At 41.5% G+C, this 23,129-nt stretch overlaps 4 protein-coding genes across 6 annotated transcripts; 2 read left to right on the top strand and 2 right to left on the bottom strand.

The window, feature by feature from the left end:
- Nucleotides 1-1,861: 1,861 nt before the first annotated feature.
- LOC115756540 (protein OBERON 4) lies at nt 1,862-7,150 on the bottom strand. Its single transcript, XM_030696369.2, has 2 exons — nt 3,458-7,150; nt 1,862-2,754 (listed from the first exon to the last, which is right to left on the bottom strand). Exons 1-2 carry the CDS (start codon nt 6,615-6,617, stop codon nt 2,195-2,197), a joined length of 3,720 nt encoding a protein of 1,239 aa, XP_030552229.2. The 5' UTR covers nt 6,618-7,150; the 3' UTR covers nt 1,862-2,194.
- Nucleotides 7,151-7,936: 786 nt separating this feature from the next.
- LOC125316372 lies at nt 7,937-8,643 on the top strand. The gene has a single exon (XM_048284572.1). It carries the CDS (start codon nt 8,161-8,163, stop codon nt 8,527-8,529), a length of 369 nt encoding a protein of 122 aa, XP_048140529.1. The 5' UTR covers nt 7,937-8,160; the 3' UTR covers nt 8,530-8,643.
- Nucleotides 8,644-9,210: 567 nt separating this feature from the next.
- LOC115756542 (protein TAB2 homolog, chloroplastic) lies at nt 9,211-12,135 on the bottom strand. The gene is made up of 5 exons (XM_030696374.2): nt 11,573-12,135; nt 11,360-11,429; nt 10,587-10,758; nt 10,244-10,387; nt 9,211-9,527 (listed from the first exon to the last, which is right to left on the bottom strand). The coding sequence occupies exons 1-5, from the start codon at nt 12,076-12,078 to the stop codon at nt 9,268-9,270; spliced, it is 1,152 nt and encodes a 383-aa protein (XP_030552234.1). The 5' UTR covers nt 12,079-12,135; the 3' UTR covers nt 9,211-9,267.
- A 125-nt stretch (nt 12,136-12,260) lies between these two features.
- Nucleotides 12,261-19,541, top strand: LOC115756541 (tRNA-dihydrouridine(20/20a) synthase-like). 3 transcript variants are annotated; one of them, XM_030696371.1, is made up of 13 exons: nt 12,261-12,402; nt 13,021-13,250; nt 13,331-13,457; nt 13,593-13,720; nt 13,809-13,878; nt 13,979-14,081; nt 14,705-14,822; nt 17,113-17,194; nt 17,999-18,060; nt 18,402-18,474; nt 18,567-18,647; nt 19,020-19,100; nt 19,202-19,541. In XM_030696371.1, the coding sequence occupies exons 2-13, from the start codon at nt 13,057-13,059 to the stop codon at nt 19,364-19,366; spliced, it is 1,284 nt and encodes a 427-aa protein (XP_030552231.1). In that variant the 5' UTR covers nt 12,261-12,402; nt 13,021-13,056; the 3' UTR covers nt 19,367-19,541. The 3 variants fall into 3 exon arrangements, with proteins under 3 accessions (XP_030552231.1, XP_030552232.1, XP_030552233.1); XM_030696372.2 differs by having other exon boundaries at nt 12,267-12,402; nt 13,134-13,250; XM_030696373.1 differs by lacking the exon at nt 12,261-12,402 and having other exon boundaries at nt 13,134-13,250; nt 13,598-13,720.
- The last annotated feature ends 3,588 nt before the right edge of the window (nt 19,542-23,129 follow it).

Here is a 23,129-nt window from a genome sequence, read left to right as displayed (position 1 = left end):
ACAGAAGACATGGTAGAGGAGCAACGGATGGAAGTAGTAGCTAGTTTTTCATGGAGCAAGGCTAGTGCCGTGGCCAGAGACCTCAGTGAGAAGCTTTCCTGCCTTCTTGATCGCTTGAAAAACATCCTTGCCGGAGAAAGACTCTGATCGCGTGACAGGAAGAAAAGCGTTGTCAGATCCCCAGGAATACTTGCAGTAGAGAGAGCTTTATCTCCAAGTTCGACTGGGGTGAGGATGAAGCTGGGTGCAGAAGATGTCATGGGTTAGGCGACAAGATCCTTGCATGGATTTTCACATTCGAAGGAATCCCCCTTTATGGGCAGGCGGTTTTCTCAACGGTAGGAGTTGAGAATGAGTTTGCAGAGCTCAAACTCTGAGTCTTCCATGTCCTTCTCGAGCTGACGCTGCTCCAAGTCCAATATGCACTCTCCTTGAAACATCACAAGCTATCCTGGAGCATCTACCCGCAACTTATGCTGCTAGAGGCTTGTTATTGTGTTGCCTTCAGCGAAGCGGATAAAGCTTGCCCCATCCGGAGACCCAACAAGGTATGCCTCGCCTTCCTCTGCAAACCGCATGCATTCAGAACTCAGGCACGGTCATCGTGTTGACATGACATTGAGAGGGTCATCCACGCTCTCAAGTTTAGCATTCCGAGAGTAAAGAAGGTTGTCCTTCCACTTCCCCAAGCAAGAGATCGACTGTGTTACAGAGAAATGAAAAATTTGCTCTATGGGGCTGGGTGCATGGAGGTGCTGATAACTAGACAGAGTTTCGACTTTTTCGCGGAATAAGTAGAAGCAGAAGCTGAAGCGAGGGGGCTAATCTCATAGAGAGCTACTAATGCTTACCCTTTTCGGCTAGGAGGGGCAGGGGATGATATTATCGGGAAAGCCTACGACCAAGATCAGATCCTACCACGTATTCTGTCAGAACGAGAAGATTACCACGGCTAGGAGGAATCAGCTTGTTTCGTGCCTATAGTTGGCAGTGCAGGAGTCGGCAATTCCGCATTAGCCAGACTCATTCTCTTCGACGCCCAGGCTATATTGCATCTTCACCGTCGTTTGTGGGCATGAGCTTCCTCGTCATAAGGACTTGGACATGGAAGGAATCACCCATGGAATCTGGTGTGCGGCAGCTGCCAGCTGGTTTGGGGTAGCATCGCAATGCATGCTCAGGGACAGGAAATCCTTGCTAGTCCTTGACCAGAGAACGGATGAATGGGTTCCCTCCTTTCTTTTTTTCCCCTCATAATCTAGCAATGCCAAAGATCATGTGCAATCCAGGTAAATAGGTGGGGTTGAAGATCGTTACGGTAAATGATCTACTGATTATGGTTTTCTTTGTAACCTTATTATCTCCATCAAAGCCTGATGGATCCAAGAGACTTCTGTTCAATTCCAGCCCAAGAGCTTTAGAGCTCTTGAAAGTCGAAAACAAAAGCGAGGGGTCGAGTCATGGCAAGTTTTAGCTCCCAATTCTAGTGATTTTAGACGCTGCAACCGGCCGCTCATAAAACCATCCAAATCACAATTTTGACTATGATGGCTAGGGGCGCAAAGGCGCAGAAAGGTCTTCCCCAATTCACTCGAGACTCTGCAATGGCCAAAAGAAATTAACAAGCGAACACAAGAACTTGCTCCTATCTCTGTTAAATATGTTAAGGTAAATGTTCACTATCAAGACACGAAAAAATTACGTGGTTTAACATCCAATAGAGACAGATCTCAAGTACTAACTTACAGCAATACAGCTGACACAACAGCCAGGTTCAATAAGGAATAATCAAAAGTTCATCAGCTGCGGCTGCCATGCCAGTGTACCAACAATTGGCAAACATATATTGAGCGAGACCCAATTTCCTAGTTCACAATTTTCATTCCAACTCGTTCAGGAAACTGAATGCACAACATATCAATATAGAATTCTTCATTCAAGAAATCCTAAAGTGAACATTTGATTGTAAGCCCGCACCAACAAAAATGACACGATAGAAGCTAGAACTTGTCCTAGTCCTAGTTGCATAAACTAAGGGAACTGGTCAATTACATGTGAGGAGATGTTGCAGCCCCTGTACAGATTCTGGTTTGCCTCCAACCAACAACCCTAGGGAGCATATGTCTTTTGCCGTTAGCTGATGAAATTACCTGAAGAATTGACACTTCTAAGAGATGCTGTCAAACGTTCACTGTCACAGGGCAAGGTTTCTTTGAGTTGCTTCCATTTTCAATAGCAAATCCTTAATATCGGCTTCCATTCTGATCTTCATGTTTAAGTACTCTCGATGGGCTCTTTCTAATGCCTGCAGCTCTTCAAATTTTTGTCTGCGCAATTCCTCAGCCTCTGGCAAGCGCAACTTTGCAATTCGGGCCGTGTACTCCTCATCAACCTTTTCATTCTTGGCCATTGCTATACGTTTCAGTCCCTCAGCTTCTCTTCTTGCATCATCAGCACGATTTTGAAACATCTTCGCTTCCACTTGTTTAATTCTGACAATACTTTCCAACTCATCAAACAATGGTTCTTTCTTATCATTCCTCTGCAATTCCAACTCTAAAACATGCTTATCGCTCCGGCCCCTATTGGGGCTTGGGATTGTACTACTTACACGTTCGCCTTGAAAAGGAACTTTTTCCGCTACCACAGCTGTGACCCACGACATATCCTGGCTAGTTCCAGCCACATTGTTGACTCCTTTCCCTCGTTCAATGCCAGAAGCCAGAGTCTTATCGCATCTAGCTGGATCAGATTCTGCCAACACAGTGAAGAATAAAGTAGCAGTTCTCGGTCAATAACACGATCAAGCAAAATCCAGAAATGTCAGCTTTCTACCAATTTAATAAACATCCCACAAACTTAAACTCATCTAACTTCAAACTACATATACATCATATTGATGGCTATTCTATCCACTGTATCTTCTATAATCTGCGTGCAGTTCTTGTAAAACTATTCCTGCACTATAAACGAGTATTACTAATTCTTTTTTTTTTTTAGGTCAGAACGAGTACTACTAATTCTTTTTTTTTTTTTTGGGTCAAACGAGTACTACTAATTCAGGAAAAGTTATATGACTCTTGAAACAAAAGCAAGAACCAGCCTAGAAAGGTGGGGGAGAGCAAAATAAGCTTGAAATATTCTGGGATGGATTTAAATAATGCACGAGTCCACCTATCTGAGTCCACCTATCTGATTCACCACAAAACCTTCGCATTTGAAATAGACAAGAAATGCATTGAGGCAGTATACCATCCATCAGAAAATAATCCAACTAGAAACAGTAAATCATAGCCATCCATAATTTTTAAATGAACATGAACATGCAGAAAAAAACTATATTTTTCTTTACAGTTTACTCATGTGTCCTTAACCCTTACATTTGCATTCTTCTCTCAAAATAAAGCTTCACTCACAGAAAAGAAGAAAAAGAGAGAGTCATGATATAGAAGATTACCATTCAGGAAAGTCATGATGTAACTGTATACTTCAGAAAGGTTAGCTTTATTGGCCAATCTCACCAGCATCTGATCGGCAACTTCATAGAGTCGTCTCCCTCTCAAGTCCTTGCTCGCACGGAAAATCCTCTTGACATATTCGAGCTCTCTGTAAAAATTCTCAACGCTCCATCCCCTTGCAAAATTTTGAAAAACCTCTTTCACAAATCCAAACATCTCAGAAGGATGATTGCAAGCAACACAATGAAACTGCATCTCTGTCATTCCTTGGGTGCCAGTTGCACTATGTCCATTCCTGATATAAGATTCCCTTATTGCACAATCCACATGACACCAATGAAGACAAACATCACAACCAACCCAACTACATGTGTTGGTTGCTGTGTCAAACTTGGAGCAGACTAGGCACATACAATCACTGCAAAAGCCATTCTTCTTTACACAAACCTTGCAGTCACACTCATTAACATGTAAAGCATTCCGACAGGAAAGATTTCTGCATCTTAAGTTCAGAAAAATTTCAGCCAGATCGGACGATGGAAGACCAGATTGGACTTGAAGATAGTCGGGCAGACCGCTTTTTAGGGCAACCAAGATCTCCAGTTGAGCTTGATGGCATTTCAATAGCATCTCAATAGTTATATCTGATCTGTTCTGCAGCGCTTCTCGAAAAGCCAATAGTTGCCGTTGCTTATCTTTATTAGCCATTAACTCCCGAATACTCTCTTTGAAACATGCCAAAGATTCTTCTCTCATCTCGCGGAATTTCCTTGCAATTTCATACAAAGGTTCAGAAACTATCTTCTCAATGAGTGACTCAACAAATTCAGTTCCACTTCCACCCATCAACAGCTGATCGCGCTCCTTTTGGCTACCACTCCTGTATAAGCTACCACCATGTTTCTCCCTCGCCGCTCGTTTCTTATCAAAGCCGTAACTCGTCCCCAGATCATGAGATCCAACACTCTGCGAAGGGGACTTGCCATCATCATTACACTTTGCCTGCCCTCCCAACAACTGTTTGTTAAAGCTCAGTTGCCTGTCCAGTCCACTGAGCATTTTACTGCTTCCCTCTGATACCTTAAGATTCAGTCCTTGACCGAGCTCACCATTTGAATTGCCCTGCACGGCTTGAGACTGGTAAAAAGAGCCATTTCCATTGCTGAAAGATCCTTGATACACTGGAATTTCCTTAGGCTTTGCATCGTTCTGAGCTAGTGCCTGCCAATCAACTCCCTGAAACAGAGGGCGACTCTTCACTGATTGCTCATAATCTACTGAATTCTGAGTAAGAGAACAACTTGGATTGTGAAAAAAGGACTGAGATCCCGAAAAGGACATTGATTGGGTGAAGCCTTCTGAGTTAGTACAAAAAGTAGACCAGGACTGCACACTTCTGCATTGGCTAGGGGAAGCGGGAGCAGCAGTTGTGTTGTCACCCGTGGCGCCAATAGGTAACAACACATTTGGCAAGCTCAGAGAGAGATCAAGTTGCTCCATCCCCAGCTTGTCATCTTTCTGCTTAGGAATGCCCGAATTATCTGATTTTTCTGCCTTCCTAACAGGAGAGCTCGAGAACAACTCAAAACCCCTGGTGCTTGGCCCTTCCATGTCCATGTCCCTGCTACTCACAACATCTCTAAATTCTCTTTCAACCCATGCACGTTCTTCTGCAGCTTCTGCGACTTCGATTGGCATAAAAGCAACACTCTTGCCTTTGTCCCTGAAGCTATGCACAAGACTTTCTCCAGCCAAGCTGGTTTTATCTCCAGGCAACACAGACCCTTCTGGTTCTCCCAGTTTTAACTCCTGTGATTCTGCACCTTCTTCTTTGAGTTCAATATCAATACCCTCATCTTGTTTAGCAGGTTCTTCATCGGGTAAGCGCTTCCCAAGAACCCTACAATGAAGAACTTCCTCTGCAGACTCCAAGTGGCCTCCCCAACTCTCTTCCTCCCCTTTCAGAATCTCCCGATCCTTAACAATGGCACTATCAGATTCAGTTTCACTTTCCTCACCATTACTCCCACTCATCTCGTCATTTGAAATCTTTCGATGATCTTGAAAGGCCTTGACTGTATGTTCCCTCTTCTCCTCAACTGGACTTCCTTCAGGGCACTCCTTCCCATCATCACAAAGAGACTTCCCGACTTCTTCAGCAACCTCAGCTCTACCCTCACTCTCTACAACTTGCCTATGATCAGACTCCAACTGAACAGCCTTTTTGGGGCTACCTTCATTCCCAACTTCAGGAGCCAATCCAAGTTTACCGGCCACTTCCGGTTCCAGCTCTCCTTCCTCCATTTCACTACTACTCCCACTCTCAGCTAGCAATTCCTCGTGTTTCTTGGTCTCCACACTCCTCGACCTCCCACTCGACCAGCTCGGGGACTTCTCCTTCTCCTTCGCCTTAACCTTTCCGGCCTCAGGATTTTTCGGCGGCGACCTCATCTTAGACTGCTGTTCACTACCCGAATCACCTTTTGACACGCTAGGTGACTTGTCCTTCTCTTTCTCCCTCACTTTTCCATCTCTAAAACCTCTTCGAGATTGCTCACTTCCTGAATCTTTCGACCACGTAGGAGATTTCACATCCCTCAGCGCCTTCCTCTCCCTCTCATCCACAAATCCAGCCCTGATACTTCTGCTCTCGTCAACTTCTTTGCTCACATTCCCAAATCTCTGCCAAGAGGACGATGAAGTGCTCCCTTCACGCCTCGACCTATCCCTCTCCGAACGAAATCCCTTCGGAAACTCCTTCTTTGGGCCAGAAAAGCCATCTGATCGGTGGGTAAACCCGCGATTTCCGCTGTACCCATCTCTTTCGGCGAAATCAACACCGTGCCCCTTCCTCTCACCGTGCCTATCAGGCCCAAACCCCAAGCCTAAACCCTTTCTGCGATCGTAGCGCTCCAAATCGTGGTCAGAGCGCTTCCGCGAAATCCTCATACCATCGCGGACATCGTCGTCCACGGGTCGATCTCGGTCGTATCGAGACGAGTATGACGTCAGCAACACCTTGCGAGGAACTTCGCCGGACTTGCCGGAGTAGAAGCCGCTTCGGTGGGAAGTGGAGGAGGAGCGATTGGAAGTCGAGTCTTTACAGATGTTTTTGTCGCCATAGTAATCGAGATCGTCGCTCGACCTCAATTTCTTCATGATGTAACCCCTTCAAACCCGCCAAACAGAAAGGTAATAAAAAGAGAGGGAGGAAAAATGAAGGAACAACTCAAAGAAGGAGCTGCCGAAGAAGGGTGCTGGGCTCCGAAATCGCAACCCCCAGCACCGGGATCATGTCGATTTCGCTTCCACCAGCAGGCAAGCCAAAAACTCGAGCTTTACGAAGGGACCAAACCTCGCGGCGGATTCCGGAGAAAGCCCTAATCGCCCATTTGGATGTGGACCTCGAAGGAAGCAAGGAACATGGGAATCCCTGCAAGCAGGGCCGAGATTCGAGGGAACCAGTCAAAGGCAGAAGAGGAGAACCGACGAGCGAGGATGGATCCAAAGGGGGAGGGAAAGAAGCGCAGGAAGAGGAAGATGGTGGAGATTAGGGCAAGAGAAGTGTGGATTCACACGTGGAAGGGCAAGAGATTTGGATCGAGATTAGGTATTGCGGGTCAAATTGTGGAAGGGGAAACTGGGGGAACATAGAAAAGTCATTGTTGGAGTGAAAATCAGTCAACGCAGCTTAACCACTGTTCGTCGGGCCCACAGAGAGAGAGAGAGGGAGAGTGGAAGAGGGACTTGAGTACGCAAGGTGCGCACTGCGCACCCCCCGCATTGAATCCCACTCTGAACTTTTTGACTTTGGTGGTCTCCCAAGAAGAAAACAATAAGACGAAAATGAAAAATCAAAAAGTGGGACTGGGGATGTGTGTCCATCCAACGCACTATCATCGCCCACCGGTTCTTCTAATGTTTGTTTGTTCAATCATTGCGTAAGTAAAGAGGGCTCCTTCAATAAAACAAAAGGAAAATTGGTATTAAGAAATTCAACTACTCAATTTTCTGAAAGTGCTCGACTGTTTTAATAGATGCGTAGAGAAGAACGAACGATCGATCTGAAATTGAGCGATAGATATAGATTATTGGATTTTTAAGTAGGAAGATTAGAGGAATTCAATCCGTGCTCAACTATTGACAAAGAATTTACTAACATAACAGTCTTTTGAGTCATTGTGAGAATAATAATATATTATAAAATACAAATTTTTTAAAAAATGAGCTTTATAATAATATTTAAATTATTTATTTATTTATTTATTTTATTATAGCTCAAAACGAACTGTAAGTATAGTAGTCATCCAAAACTATTACATAATCAATTTTCTATTCGGATTGGATGATCAAATAGGGCTTTTCCAATCCATTCTTGAGCAACCAAAATGGACTTTTGATCTTGGAACCAGGTCTGGTACAGGCCCGACCCGGCCCATCGTGGTCGGCTTATCCGTTCTCCTTGTGGCTATCCCTTGTAGATTCCCCATTTCGTTCCCCGTTCCGCTCCAACTTCTCTCAAAATGATGTGAGGGAAGGTTTATCTTCTTCATCGACGCTGGGGGGTTTCAAATCCTGCATCTTTGATCACTGCACAGACCCGACCCACCATGTCCTACAACCTCCTCTGCCCACCCTTGTTCCAATAAGCCAGAGACTTCCAAGTTCCGGCCTTTACTAGAAGTTCTGAGCTTTTTTGTCCATGGCTTCCTTCTATCTCCATCACCACTACTTCCGCAGCAGATCTACTCCGATTCAGGAACTCAAGAGTGGCGACTGTTCCAAGCACATTATCACCGTGTCTTGCCTGGGCCATGACCGAGAGCATGATGATCCCACAACGCAGAAGCCGAAGAAAGAAAAGCAGAGCAAGAAGCCGACTTTTGCAGGAATTATAGATGGCTTTGAGAAGATAGGGAAGGGGTTTAAGCAGAATTTGAGCCCACAGAGGAAGGGTGACTGGAAAGATTTGACTTTGATGAGTTTATCTTTTGCTGTTTATGTGTACATATCGCAGAAGATTGTTTGTGCTTACTATGCTTGGGTGTCCATGCCGAAGCAACCTTGGTAATAAAGTAATATAGCGAAGTTAAGCATCTTCATCGTTGTAAGAGGCTGGAGATATGTGTACGTTATTCCCAGAATCCAATCCTGTTAGTAATAATGGAGGGAAGGATCTTGAAGGTATGCGTTGCAACTTGCAACTCACTAAGATCTCTCTGTTGTATTAAAGTGGCTCACTTTTTGACATTCCTTCCCAACGAAAAGTGCCGGTGTGTGACTCTTTATTCACAAACCATTACTTTTGAAAATTGAATCTTCTCCACCCCATGACAGGAAGGGGCCTCTCTAATCTTGACAAAATGTGACAAGAATCAGAATTTTGATTGTGATTGCTGTAATTTACCATGGCATTGGACATAGAATTTCGCCAGCCAGGACTAACAGGGTGCAAGTTCCGTGATCGCTGATCGCCTTGTAAGCATATTCGGTTGACATTTTTCGCCACGCGGTTTAAACCGTGTGGCAGAATCGTAAAATCTCTCAAATAATCCTCTGCTGCCAAATTAGTTCCAATTGCGTTCCAAATTATCACCTTTTTCCGTTAGAAGCACATACCCTTTAATCAGTGCAACCAATATACGAATAGGCTCCTCAATGATGCCATCTTGTGTCCTTTCTAGGTGTATTTCTCTTTCTTTGCATGAACGTGGATCTGATACGTAATTTGATAGATACTAGGTCAGAGAGATTAAAACAGAAAATGTAGACTCAACGTAGAATACATAGATGTTGTTGATGCTAAAGGTTATACAGGAGGCGGTGGCAAGTCTAGCAGCAGCCAAAATCCAACACAATCATCTGAATCCAGGTCCTCTTGGATGGCGAGGAAATGTAAGCCCCCACAGGACTTTTTTGCTGATTCCCAAGCTTCAGCTTCAGATGTCATCACGGGAGTTTTCTTGTAGGTTGCGTAAACATAACGTGTTGAAATTCCAACCGAAAGAATCAAGCAGGCTCGACCAGTATCAGCTTCAATTGAACAGACTTCCAGTCCATTCATCCAAGCTGTGGCAGTGGAATAAAAATAATGATATAATTAAATTTTGAGAGCTGTAGCGAATATAGCATTTCAAAACTTGCGAGGCGAAGTGTCATTACAGTCAGATGACCAATATGATGGTTAGAATAGAGATAGCTATTAAGATACAACTAAGTGTTAAGAAGAGATGAACTCAACTACGAGTCTGCCACTATGCACGCAAGCATAGCTACAAAATACTTATGTACCTATGATTCCATGCATCATTAAACAAAAAATAGTATTAACAGATAGAGTACTGAGAAGACCAAACTGTGACTTTTAATTCTGTCGATCTCACAAGGACTGTCGCATACTAATATTGTAGTCTCGTTTTCCAATTAATGCATCATCTGGATTCATTCCCAGTTCAGCTAATTGGTGGACATCAAAGCCACTGGGAATAAATGTCAGAATATTAGGTGCAGTCACTCTTTGCCGCTGGCTATAAGTCCTAGGACATCAGCCTCATCTGATAATGCATGGACTTGAGGAGTTGCCATTAGTCAAGCTTCATAAACCTTTCCTCAATGCCAAATTGGACCTCAGATGATCCTTTATCATAACTACACACTGCCGTGCTGAATCTCAAGTGAGTATGGAAGCTCAAGATACTCCATTATCACGTGAAGATTCTGGTAGGATGTTGCAGAATCAGTAGCATGCTAATGTCATCCAAGAGATATACAGAAGAAGAATGCACCTGCTAGTGGTTTTGCACGTGAAGAGGCAACAGCCAACCCTGGTATCAACGTATTGTCATCTATCTCGATGCCCAATAAATCCAAATCCAGACCTGAACCAAACACATATCTTGTGTCCAAGCCTGAGATTTCCTCACAAACAGCTGCAAAGAAAGAGAACAATACATCACCTGAAGGAGTTCAAAAATGCGTGTGCTCTTATGTGGAAACAATGGATATCATGATATAAAGACTGAGCACACACACTTGTTTCTAAACTTGACAAGCATCTATAGGGATCATTGTAATGCCTTAAAATTAAATGTTAATTCATGAGGACACTTATGACTGAAGTGTTCATACCTGAGTACGGTAATTGGACAAATGCCCACTTCTCACCGAACAGATTTTCAGGAAGTTCCATTGGGAAAGGGTTATCAAGAGCCAGAAGAGGCTTGGATCCTTTTTGAAAACCCGGGTGACGTGTATAGACCGTCTCATACCGCTCTTCTAGCCAGAGTAGTAGTGATATACACTGGTATACAAACATTACTGAATAAAAGTCAGTACACATCAAGTATGCAACGTTAACGTATAGACAATATTTCTTCAAAATGAGATACCAAAGAAACCACAGAAACAATACCCAAAGGAAGAAAAAAGGAAGACACTGAAACTACATCACACGTTAAGCAAAAAGGAAGCAGTGGCAACATGTTAACACATCCATGTCCATCACATCCTAAAGTGCTTTTCACTTATCTGAAAACGAGGCATATGAAGATAGACGAAACACGGCAAGATGGGGTGAAGAGGACGTTAGCGTGGCTGACAAGGAAGCTCCTCTCAAATAGATGGGCTGTTCTTTGTATTCAATACAAAGCCCCAGTTACTCCTCTTGTCCTTCATGCATACTCACTTTAATTCAATAAGATGTCAAAACCTTAGTAGCTGCCTCACAATTTAGGAACTTTTAATATGCTCATCCAACTTCATTTCACATTTTCAACAGAGACAAGATAGAATTCTTTTTCGCTTATCCTACTAGTGAATGTTCCCAACTAAAGGGATTCAAAAGTGAACAAAATAACATGAAGATACAAATGGAACCATAACAACTAGCGAATCGTACATACCCGCTTACTTGGAACAGGCTTTATGCCGAGCTCCTTACATGCCTTTGTGATAATTGTCTGCATCTGAGACCTATTAGACCACACACAAAAGCTTTTAGTCAAAGTTCTCACTCAGAACGAAAGAATTAACACAGCCATGTAGTTTGCTAGGCACGTAAGTGGTTACATCCACTGATGTCCATGTGAGTTTTGTTCACGATGCAATAAAATTACCTGAAGTAGCGAATCTTCTCTGGGAGAGGAACGCCCAGTTCATCACTAACGGACACGATAGCCTCCTTCAAAGTGATGCTATTGATGACATTATTAGGGAAATACTTGGTGTATTGAAGAGAAAGCGAATTGTCACACACCACCAGCTCCCACACCTTCTTGCCTCTTATATCAAGAATGGGCCTCGAGCAAAAATCAAGTTCCCACTCCGATATGCTCTCCGGATCGGTTTCTGGGTCAAGGTAGCTCAGTTCTGCTGTTGGGTCATCATCTTCTTGACCTTTTTCTTCCTCGTTGAGTTCGAGTTCCTTCTCTGCTGAAACGGAGCTTTGAGACACTGAGTTAAGCTGAAACCGGAGCAAGAGTCGCTGGTTTTTGGCGAGGCCTCGAGGAGTACGATGAGGGAAATCGGTGAAGTTCGGGAAAGAGGCGAAATTGGAGATGGGTTGGTGAAGTTGTAGAGGAGGGGTTCTCACTCTGGTGGGATTGAAGCTGAGACCAGCCATGGGAAGTTCTCTGTAATGCCAGTGACGATAAGAAAAAGAAAAGGCGGATTTCTTGGGTAGTTCTTTATGCACCACACGAATGACCGGATGCAGCTCGATCGACTCAAGTGAATGGACTTCATTAGGATGATGGGAAAGGGCCCATCACGGCCCGGCCCAAAAGAATCGCATCTCGCCCAATGGCCGCAGATAAGCCGGAGAAGATGTGTTTTTATATGCATGGAAGAGAGCGAAAAGGCCAAAGCTTTTTGGAGTCAGGAACCCTTGTTTCGGAGCTAAAGCTGCCAAGCTCCTCCAGAGTTACCGGAGAGTATCATTGACCATGTAATTCTCTGTCTCATTCATCTATACTCTTGCACGAATGTTTGTGTTCTACGAGGGAGCTTAGGTGTTGGGGATACAAGTGTTCTCTAGCTGTTTGATTAAATGCCACTGTGTTTTGGTGCTCCAAGGGACCAATCTTTAGTTCGTTATACTTCTGAGCGAATTTCTGGGTTATAGTTGCGTGTTCTCTTTAATGTTGTCTCTTTGCTTTCCAAGGAAAGCTGCTGTTTGAATTTGTTATATTTGCGAAAGGTTCTCTCTCTCTCTCTCTCTCTCTCTCTCTCTCTCGGCTTGTAGGCAGTATTAAACAGTGAGCAGACTCTTGGAAATGTTGTTTCTGTAATTGGAGACATTAGAGAGTTGATAGTTGCTCAGCCTCAAATGTGTCTGCTCGCCCGGAGGTTGGCCTTTTCCAGTTGTAAAAAAAAAAAAAATAGTGAGGATGCATCTTGTAGCATGATGGGACTCAATATTGGAGTCAACGAAGGTCAAACCTGATGTATCCATGTACGGTATAGGAAAATGCTTGTATAAGGTAGAAAGTGGGCATGTGAATTTAAGTGAGATTACTCCATCCACACGTTCCCCGTGTGTAAGTACTTCTCTTTTCTTGAATAGGTACCCTAAGGAGCAGGCCTTGATCTGATCAAAGAGATGATGAGGTTTGGGGGATATACTTTGATAGCATCATTTACTCCTACTCATTCTATTATTCTTAAAAACCCTCGCAGAATTCGATTTTGTTGGAATCCAGCCAATTCAAGGAACATATCAGCTGACGCTCTAAAGCATCAACTGAGTGCGAAAACTCTAATGGTTTCCGGACGCTATTTTCCTCCTCTGTTTAGGTACCTTCGCTATTTGTTCCTTTCTATTGTTTTGAACCATGTTCTGATGTATAGTGATCCACGAGGTTCTCTATTCACAGTGTTGCTCCAATGATGGAATGGACAGACCATCACTATAGGACCCTCGCCCGTCTCATCTCAAAACATGCATGGCTTTACACTGAGATGCTTGCTGCTGAAACGATTGTTTATCAAGAGCATAACTTGGTAAGTTGGCAAGATTCTTCATATTCATGGAGTGTAGCAACAAGCAGTCCAACCGGTGGTCTTTTATGTTAATCGTGTAGATGATTTTCCTATGATGTGACAAACTAAGTTTCCATTACTGTTAATATTGGTCAGGATAGGTTCTTGGCTTTTTCTCCAGAACAGCATCCAATAGTGTTACAAATTGGAGGCAGCAATTTGGAAAACCTGGCCAAAGCAACTGAACTTGCTAATGCCTATTCCTATGATGAGATCAATTTTAAGTCAGTGAATGTCCTTTTTTCTTAGTTGATGATCCCATTTTTATGATTTACTATTACTCTTTTGATGCTTACTTTCTTTATTCACTAGTTGTGGGTGTCCTAGTCCAAGGGTAGCTGGACATGGGTGCTTTGGTGTTCGTCTCATGCTTGATCCGAAGGTTCGATTTTATCATGCTAATTAGTGTTCTGGACTGGTATTATCTATTTTGGGATCTTTTTCGGTGTGTTCTGATAGAATCGTTGGTCTCTGCGAGGAAGTTTGTTGGTGAGGCTATGTCCGTAATTGCTGCCAAAACAAATTCTCCGGTCAGTGTGAAATGCCGAATTGGTGTTGATGACCATGATTCATACAATGAGCTTTGTAAGGTCCAATTTTCTTCTAATGCTGGACGTGCTTTCTATAATACTGTCTCTTCTTTATCTTAATGTTCAAGAACTACAGAGAGAACATATTGAACATTTGGTATATAATGTGATTATTACCCAGCTATTGATAGTTCTATAGAGGACATTCGATGTTTAATTTGGATTACAACTGCTTTGCGTCGAGCCTTCCTTATAAGATTAGAGTTAAGGTAGAGGGAGCGGCACTATGAAGCGCTTGCTTTGCTAGGCTGCGGCTATTGCTTTATCCATTACGAGTGTGAACAATTGCAATGCCTTGGTTAGCAACTATATAATGTCAAGCTAAAAGGGATGCTTTTTACAGACTAAAAGAAGATATTAATTGCACAAATAGTTAATTATTTACAGTTTCTTGACTACAATTGTTTACCTCCTTTTGGACTCGATTAACTGGTTTAAAGGGCATTTCAGCAAAGATGATTAACTACTGTATAAGTTTGGTAAAGTCTGATTTTACTCATTTGGCCACATTACATCCCAAAAGTAAGATGCACTACAGTTTTCAGTAAAATCATAACCTTTAAGTGAGTTGTCCTGATACCTTTATGCCTAACTTTATGGTGCTTGATAACTCTGCAGGTGATTTTATTTATAAGGTTTCTTCTCTCTCACCAACGAGACATTTCATTATACATTCTCGTAAGGCGCTACTTAATGGCATCAGCCCTGCTGATAATCGTCGGATTCCTCCTCTCAAGTATGTACCTGGAAATATGTTGGGGAAATCTATCTTTGGTTTTCTGTTTTTATCTTTTCTTTAGGGTGCGTTTGTTTTTATTGAAAACCCAAGATTTGGAAAACATTTTCCAAAAAGTGATAGCTTGTATCACTTAGAAAAATTAGTTAAAGGAAAATGTTTTCATTATCAACAACAATTTATAGCTAACTACTTCCAAGGTTGATGAAAATATTTTTAAATTCAATTTTTAAGCGATACAAGCGATCATTTTTCAAAAAATGTTTTTCAAATCTTGCGTTTTTCGTGAAACAAAAGCACCCTTAATTGTTTGTTACTTTTGTTTTGAGTATTTTATTGAATGGTTTGATTATTGTGCTTGGAGGATGAGAAAAGTAAAGACTTGACACAAGTTAGATGTATCAATGATGAAAATAAAAAACTCTTAGTAAGAGATGAAGAAGTTAAGGAAAGATGGGTGAGCTATTTTAACAAGCTTTTAATGGAAAGAGAGAAGTGAGGTGGATTTGGAGGACGCTTATGATGATTTAAACAGAAGATTTGTGCGTAGAATTAGAGCGCATGAAGTTAAGGAGGCATTAAAGAAGATGAAGACTAGTAAAGCCTTGGGACCCGATAGTATCTCTATTGAAGTGTGGAGATGCTTAGGGGATGTGGCAATAAGTTGGTTGACTAACCTTTTTAACGAGATTTTCCAAACTAATAAGATGCTTGATGAATGGAGGAAGAGTATGCTTGTGCCTATCTACAAGAACAAGGGGGATATCCAGAATTGTTTCAACTATAAAGGCATTAAGCTTATGAGCCATACAATGAAGTTGTGGGAGAGTTATTGAGCATCGTTTAAGAATAGGGACCAAGGTCTCCGTAAATCAATTTGGATTTATGCTAAGAAGATCTACCATGGATGCTATCTTCTTGATACGACAGTTGATGAAGAGATATCGAGAAAAGAAGGACCTACATATGGTGTTTATTGATCTCGAGAAGGCGTATGATAGGGTTCCAAGAAAGGTTCTGTGGTAGGTTCTTAAGAAGTAAAAAGCACCTTCAAAGTATGTAAAGGCAATCAAGGATATGTACTATGGTGTTACTACATGTGCGAAGGCTTATAATGGCACATCAAGTTGTTTTCCAATTACAATATGCTTACACTAAGGTTCCGCTTTGAGTCCTTATCTTTTTGCCTTTTATGGATGAGCTAACAAAAAATATCCAAGATGAGGTGCCGTGGTATATGCTATTTGCAGATGATATTATGCTTATTGATGAGACCAGGGCTGGGATTGACACTAAATTAGAATTATGGAGAAGCACGTTGGAGTCTAAAAGATTTACGTTAAGTCGAAGTAAGACCGAATACATGAAGTGTGAGTTCGACACGACAAGAGGAGGAGATTAAGAATCCATGAATATGCTCGGACAGGAGGTACCCAAGAAAGACACTTTTAGACATCCGGGATCAATATTGCAAAAGGGATGAGAGATTGATGAGGATGTAAGCCATAGAATCGGAGCGGGTTGGATGAAATGGCACAGTGCTTGAGGGTTTTTTGTGTGATCGTAAAATCCCTTTTAGGCTGAAAGGAAAATTTTATAGAACGGCAATAAGGCCTGCAATGTTATACGGAGCTGAATGTTGGCCAAGACAGAGGCAACATGAGCATAAAATAGGAGTAGCGGAAATGAGAATGTTAAGGTGGATGTGTGGTCATACAAGGATGGATAAGATAAAAAATGAGGATATTCGACGAAAAGTTGGAGTAGTACCGGTGGCAAAAAAGATGAGAGAACATAGATTGAGATAGTTTGGGCATATTGTTCGAAGATCCCTAGATGCTCCAGTAAGAACATAGGTTTGTTATCGAGAGCATGACATGAAGAAAGGAAGAGGTCGGCCAAAACTTATCCGGAGGAAAGTAGTAAAACAAGATTTAATGAAGTGGGAAATAGATTGGAGAACGGTTTGTCTTAGAACGAAGTGAAGAAAAGCTATTAGCATTGTGAAGGGGCATAATTTTTATGTTCCGGACTATTCTTTTTAATCCTTTTTCCATATATATTTATGTATTTTTTATTTTTATGTATTTATTTTTATTTTATATAATTATTTCTTTTCCCTCAATCGGTCTTGCCTTTATTTTATTTATTTTTGGGTTCATTGACCGCCGACCTCAACTAGTTTGGGATAAATGTGATGTTGATATTGATGTTGTTGTTGTTGTTTGATTATTGTGCTTGGGGAACAGTACAATATGTTCAGCTTATCATTTCAACTTCTTGTATGCAGATATGAATACTTTTTCGGTCTATTGCGTGACTTTCCAGACTTGAAGTTTACAATAAATGGAGGCATAAACTCTATCAATGAGGTAAAATCATACTTTAGTCGAGTTAATTTTAGATTGAATTATTGAGCCTGGAAGTGGACATGAATGATTGGCCCACTATATCATGGTGATGCATGTCCTTGATCAATAAGAGGAGGCAAGCCCTATTTACTTGCCTTGTTTATCCAGGATATATTCTTGAATGCAAGCATGTCAAAGTGAGAAGTGCAGCTTAAATATAATGCAACTTTTATGTAATCTCTTATAAATGTGGACATTGGTTTATGTACTTCACATTCTTGATGGAAAGTTTGATTTTGTAGTAGTGTTTTTGATCATTCTGTATCTAAGGTGTAATGGAGCTGCAGTTGGGTTGACACAGACAATTAATTTAACTCAACTCATTATTGCATAACAGAGACTTGATCAATTATCTTATGAAATATGAGTCTCGGCTCAATTAGTCCCAAATACGAGCTTGAGCTTAAGCTCAAGTTTTATATCTACACTATAATTGATAATTTGCTTTGTTTTAAATGTCTTGTAATGAAAGCAAAATAAAAGTTCAATTACAAGTTTAGGCTCAGGAGCTACTTGAGTTCAATTTGGACTCAAGCTGACTCGACTAATTATCTAGCAGTTCAACTTGATCGAAATCGAACTAATTAAGCTGACCTTGAGTGGCTCATGATATATTGAGATCAAGATTAGGTGACTCTTGGGCTGGGGAAACTGCCATTTTTGTTTTGAGTTTGTTTAATCATCTCATTGGTAAAAGCTTTTAGCACCATCATTTGAAATGACATTCGAGACTCATCAATTTTTCATGGATATTTGTGTATACAGGTGAATGCGGCATTGCTGGAAGGAGCTCATGGTGTAATGGTTGGACGTGCTGCCTTTAATAAGTACGTATGACACAACAAATAACTTTCCTAGGTCCATCCGTATCTTCACATAGTTAGCAGCTGGAGCTTTATCAAATTTATATGTATTGGTAATCCAGTTCTGCATTAATTGCATCAGTTAGTAGTGCCATTTTTCTTTGAATTTTGAGGGCCATATTGCAAAAGGATGAATAATCCAAGGGAATGTTTATGGTATTGAAGAAATTTTTTTTTTTTAATGATGATATAAAATGCAATAATATGGATCATACTAGAGTAGATCTCTAGCTAAGTTGAGTGGTGCTCGCTTTTATGGTTGCAAAATTGATCAGTAATTTGAAATTGATTATAAATTTTAACAGCCCATGGCAGACCTTGGCATATGTAGATAGCGCTGTTTATGGTGTTCCAAGCAGGGGTGTCACGCGCCGTCAGGTATGTTGTACATGTGGCTGGATATTATTATCTGCTTAGTCACTGTGTCCTCTTTGCTTTGAGTATTTCCCTCACAATTTTCCAATTCTCAGATCCTTAAAGAGTATGAAGTTTATGGAGATGCTGTTCTTGGAATATATGGAAAAAAACCAACTGTGCGTGATGTGGCGAAGGTATGGATGGAAGGTGTTCTTTGTAGTGTTCTAGGGGTGGATTTTAATGGCCTTCGCTTTACGATGCTGACTGTAGGAAAAATTTAAGATCCATTATTCTAGGCAGTTTATAGCTGATGTTTTAGCCACGGGCATTGTAAAGGTCGCTCATGTGAGTGTGACCTTGGTGGAGAGTAGTCGAGCACCGAGAGGATCTACAATGGATGAACTTAAAATCTCGCATGTAGTATTATTGCTGCAAAGCCATCATTAGCATTTGGAAGCAGATTTCGTGCTTCTCTGCTGTTGGAATGTTGCCCGGGTGTGACAGATCAGTTCTTAACTGGCCAACATGAAGCATTTTTCAATAATTTTATTTTTAACATGTTGCAGCCTTTGCTTGGTCTTTTCTATTCGGAGCCTGGAAATGGTTTGTGGAAGCGCAAAGCCGATGCGGCATTCATGCATTGCACTGTACGTTTGTACATTAGGCTATTTGTTTCAATTTTATGGAACTTTTGTGTCTTTTAGCCTGACCATTCGATTAACTTGAATGCGCCATTTGGACCTTGTAGACAATGAAGTCTTTCTTTGAGGAGACGCTCGATGCAATTCCCGACCGTGTGTTGGACGCACCTATTGCGGAGGCTCCACCTGGTTCAGGAAACCCTTTCGCTAATATACGAGATGGGCTGCCTCCTCCATACAAGGAAAGAGAACAAGAGGTGTTATATGCATAATTGTTCTTTTGTTAGTTTAACAGCTCTCTCAGATATCTTTTAATTCCAAAGTTGGTAGGAAAAGGACAGATTTTCAATTACTTTGGGAGGTGGTCTGTCTGCACTATCATCCCATGTCCTATTTGTGATTAAGTACTGTATAATCAAACAAATGGTCATCGTTATTTTGTCTGTATCACCTGGTAGTCTCATTTTTTCCCCACACTTGCCAAAAAGAGGTGAACGGAGTAGCTGCAATCATGTTTAGCTGTTCAGATATACAGTAGAGGCTTTGTGAGGGCAACTGAATTCCCAAGAGCCATCATCTCTTTTGGTTAATTAGAGAGACAGAGAAATATCATCCTAAAGAAGTTAACAATGATTTCAAAAACTTCATCACGCTGTCGTGTACTTCTCATCGAGTAAAACGATGGAGCTTAATTTAATGCGATTAGCCATCAAGGCCATTCAAGGAGGACTTGGGTGTTTGCGTTGAGGCACCAGTTAGATTTTGTTGCAGCATTGGACAGTTGAGAGCTAGCTTTTATTATAAAAAAAAAAAAGACGGTTAGGACTATTAAGCATCTGCAAGCTTAAGTACCGTGGAGTTTTGCTCAGGGCTAGTAAATAAATTCTATATGGAGGAGAGTATAGTGGGATACCGCAATAGTGCCAGTGAACTACAATAGGTTGATGAGATGATAAGGAGAACATTACTAAAGATGCCCCATAAAATCCTCTTTAGTGCTAATATGGTAGGAAATTCCTGATCAATATTATCAGTACGTATGGCAAGCTAGATCTCCTTCGATTGTGATTGGGTGTCGAAACCAAAAGAAATGTGATCAGGTAAAACAATTGGTGATGTTCTGTTCTTTATATTTTTTTAGGTACCCATGTCATGCTCGACTTAGTCATGCAAGAAGAAAAAGTTTCCTTGGGGTGTTCGAGGACAACATAATCCGGACGAAATCAAACCAAGGTTCATCAGCTTAGTCTTGTCGGAGAGTAGAAAAGACAGACCAGTAAGTTTGGCCCAGTTGCGGTTTCCTTTTTCCAACCATTTCAACCAGAATACTGTTAAACAGCCGCGGATGATTCAGCATTTATATGAACTACTACTAGAGTTTCCGGGAAAGGACCCTCAATGATGTGCAGTCAGAGCAAATAAGCACATCTACCGCATGAAGAAACGAAACAAAAGTGTGAACAAAGTGAGATTCCTACAATGAAATTCTGAATGGAATTTGCAAGTAGGAGCCTCATCTTTTACAGACTCGGCAACAGTCCATCAGGCGACCGACGTATGAGCAGTACTCCCTTCTGTTTGGAACTGCTTGCTCAGGCCAAGGTGTACCATCAATAACCAAGCCAAGGTGACAAGTTCTCCTCCTTTGCTAAGCTGCTCAGCATGCATGCTCGGTCGGCAATGAAGCGCAGCATACACCAGCAATTCCTCCCACACTTCACTCATGATCATCCACCTGTTTGCCCTTTCAATACTCAGTAATGCTTTGGCGAGAATACACACATCGAAAAGCGCAGACTTGCTTTTCTGTCTCCTTTCACCGCAGCTGGCTTCCTTAGTGTAGGAACAGAAAGGAGACTTTGGCAGGCATATTCATTCGTTATGTTTATTTTGCTCTCACCAAAGATCTTTTCGCCAAAGAACCTATCCGTCTCGGCGCAAGTGTCTCGGAACCTTATTTGGACAATCCCAGCCACTGCAGACATCATGCCAGGTTGTTTGATCATAAGATAAAGCATGTAATCTGACAAGACCTTACTGCTTTCCCGGTGTTGGTTTCTACTTTCATCCGTGTCGGTGTTGTAACAGAGTTCGGTGGCAATGTGCCACAGTAAAAGGCTCTCATCATAATCGATATCACAGATGAATGGAAGCAAGATTTCGCAACCTTTCCCTGTTTTAGTGTGCTCCAGAGCCCATTTACCTCGTGCAGCACACATCTCTTTTATGCCTTGCAAATCATTTGCAAATGATGCCTTCCGTTTCAGCTCATCAAAGATCATGTTGGATTTTATGGGGTGTACGGTAAGTACCGTGGTCCGTCCATGTAGGCTACCACACCCCTTATAACATTAGATAACTGCTAAAGGCAGTTACTCATTTTTGAACGTGAATAAGAATCGCGTTTCTTCATTCTGTTGTATAGAGTCGCTCCAGACGCTCAATGAACAAGAGAAGAAGAAAATATCAATAAATCTCTCTCGATCGTCAAACGGACGAAGGACTCTCTCGAGGCTACATTGTGTACATTTAATCTGCGAAAACCCGAGGTGCGTTCGTTCTATGACGCATTTCTCCGATCAGTGATTCAAGATTGATTTTAGGGCTTGTTAATTCCGTGTAATCTGCTGCGTATGTTAATCGGGATCGGTTCCCATCATTGGTATCAGAGCAAGTGTTCTTGTTTTATGATCGTTGTGAATGTTCGTAATCGTTTTTAGGCGAAAGAACCATCTTTATGTAGTTTTTTCGTCAGTACTGTTCATAGCCCATCGATACAATGTTTAGCATTTATTTATGGTTGAATTATGGGTGCAATTTTCGTGGAGTTTTTTGCCGATTCCGGGAAAATTTGGCCGAATCACGGCCTGGGTTCGGGCAAGTAGAGTCGCACCGCCATGGAGAACAAAAGCCCTAACATTTCTCAGCATTTGGTTGTTCGCCCGAGACGAATTTCGCGGAGGAAGTTCGCGGGTTAGGGTTTGCGTTCGAGCGGATTTTCGCTCGATTCCGGGAAAATTACTTCACCGTTTTCGTTGATTCTTGAACCTATGTGGCCGTGCCGACATAATTTTCAAAACCCACAATTAATTTTGGTTAATGGTGAGTTGTCGGTGGAGAATCCGGCGGTCGAAGTCTTGGCGGTGTGGATGCGAAATACAGTGAAAATCTCACTGTTCTTCCGCGTTGGAACCGCTGAGGAAGAAGACCACGTGCAAATTAGGATTTTTCGTTCAATTTATTTACAAAATAAAAAGGAGGAGGACAAATGTCGAAAGTGGGATTTGAACCCACGCCCACTCCACTTACGTCTAGTGCCCATTACCACTCGGCTATGTTGGCTTCAATGGTTTAGACTGGTGCAATAATTTTAAGAAGGGGTACATACTTGATTGTACAATAAAATTTTGATTTTGCCCTTAGATGCGCGCACTACCCTTTTGGCCCCTGATTTGTGCTAGAATTTACAGTTTTGCCCCTAGCCGATTAATTTACGATATTACCCCTTTAGTTAATTTACAATTCATTTCCCGCCCATGTATATTAACTATTTTGCCCTTACATGCAATATTGTGAATATTTTGCATGAAATTAAATATACTTGTCATTTATGTCTTGTATTGTGAAATTAGAGTATGATTTGATACGTGAATTATTTCTATATTAGTTCAAATCATGCTATGCCATGCTATTATTATTTTTATGATTGCAAGATAGGTGGATCATTATATGATTTATGATCTTTATTCAAGTAGGGAGTTTTATAAAGTTTTAGTAACTTTAGCGAACTCAATTTTACATAAATGATTATATTAATGGTAATTTCAAACGAGGATTCTTATACGATGATTGGGAACATAGTGAACTTTCGAATCCGAGACCTTATGTGAAATTACTCATTAATATAAGGGTTAGAAAACCAGAAAATAAAATATTTTAACATATGTGACAAATTTACCCAAACTATTTTTTTACCACCAAAACCCTAAACGGTATATTTGTGACAAATTTACCCTAAACTAATTATTTTGACCA

Source organism: Rhodamnia argentea, chromosome 8 (genome assembly GCF_020921035.1).
Source record: "Rhodamnia argentea isolate NSW1041297 chromosome 8, ASM2092103v1, whole genome shotgun sequence".
NCBI classification, from domain to species: domain Eukaryota; kingdom Viridiplantae; phylum Streptophyta; class Magnoliopsida; order Myrtales; family Myrtaceae; genus Rhodamnia; species Rhodamnia argentea.
This window is presented reverse-complemented; position numbering and strand designations above follow the sequence as displayed.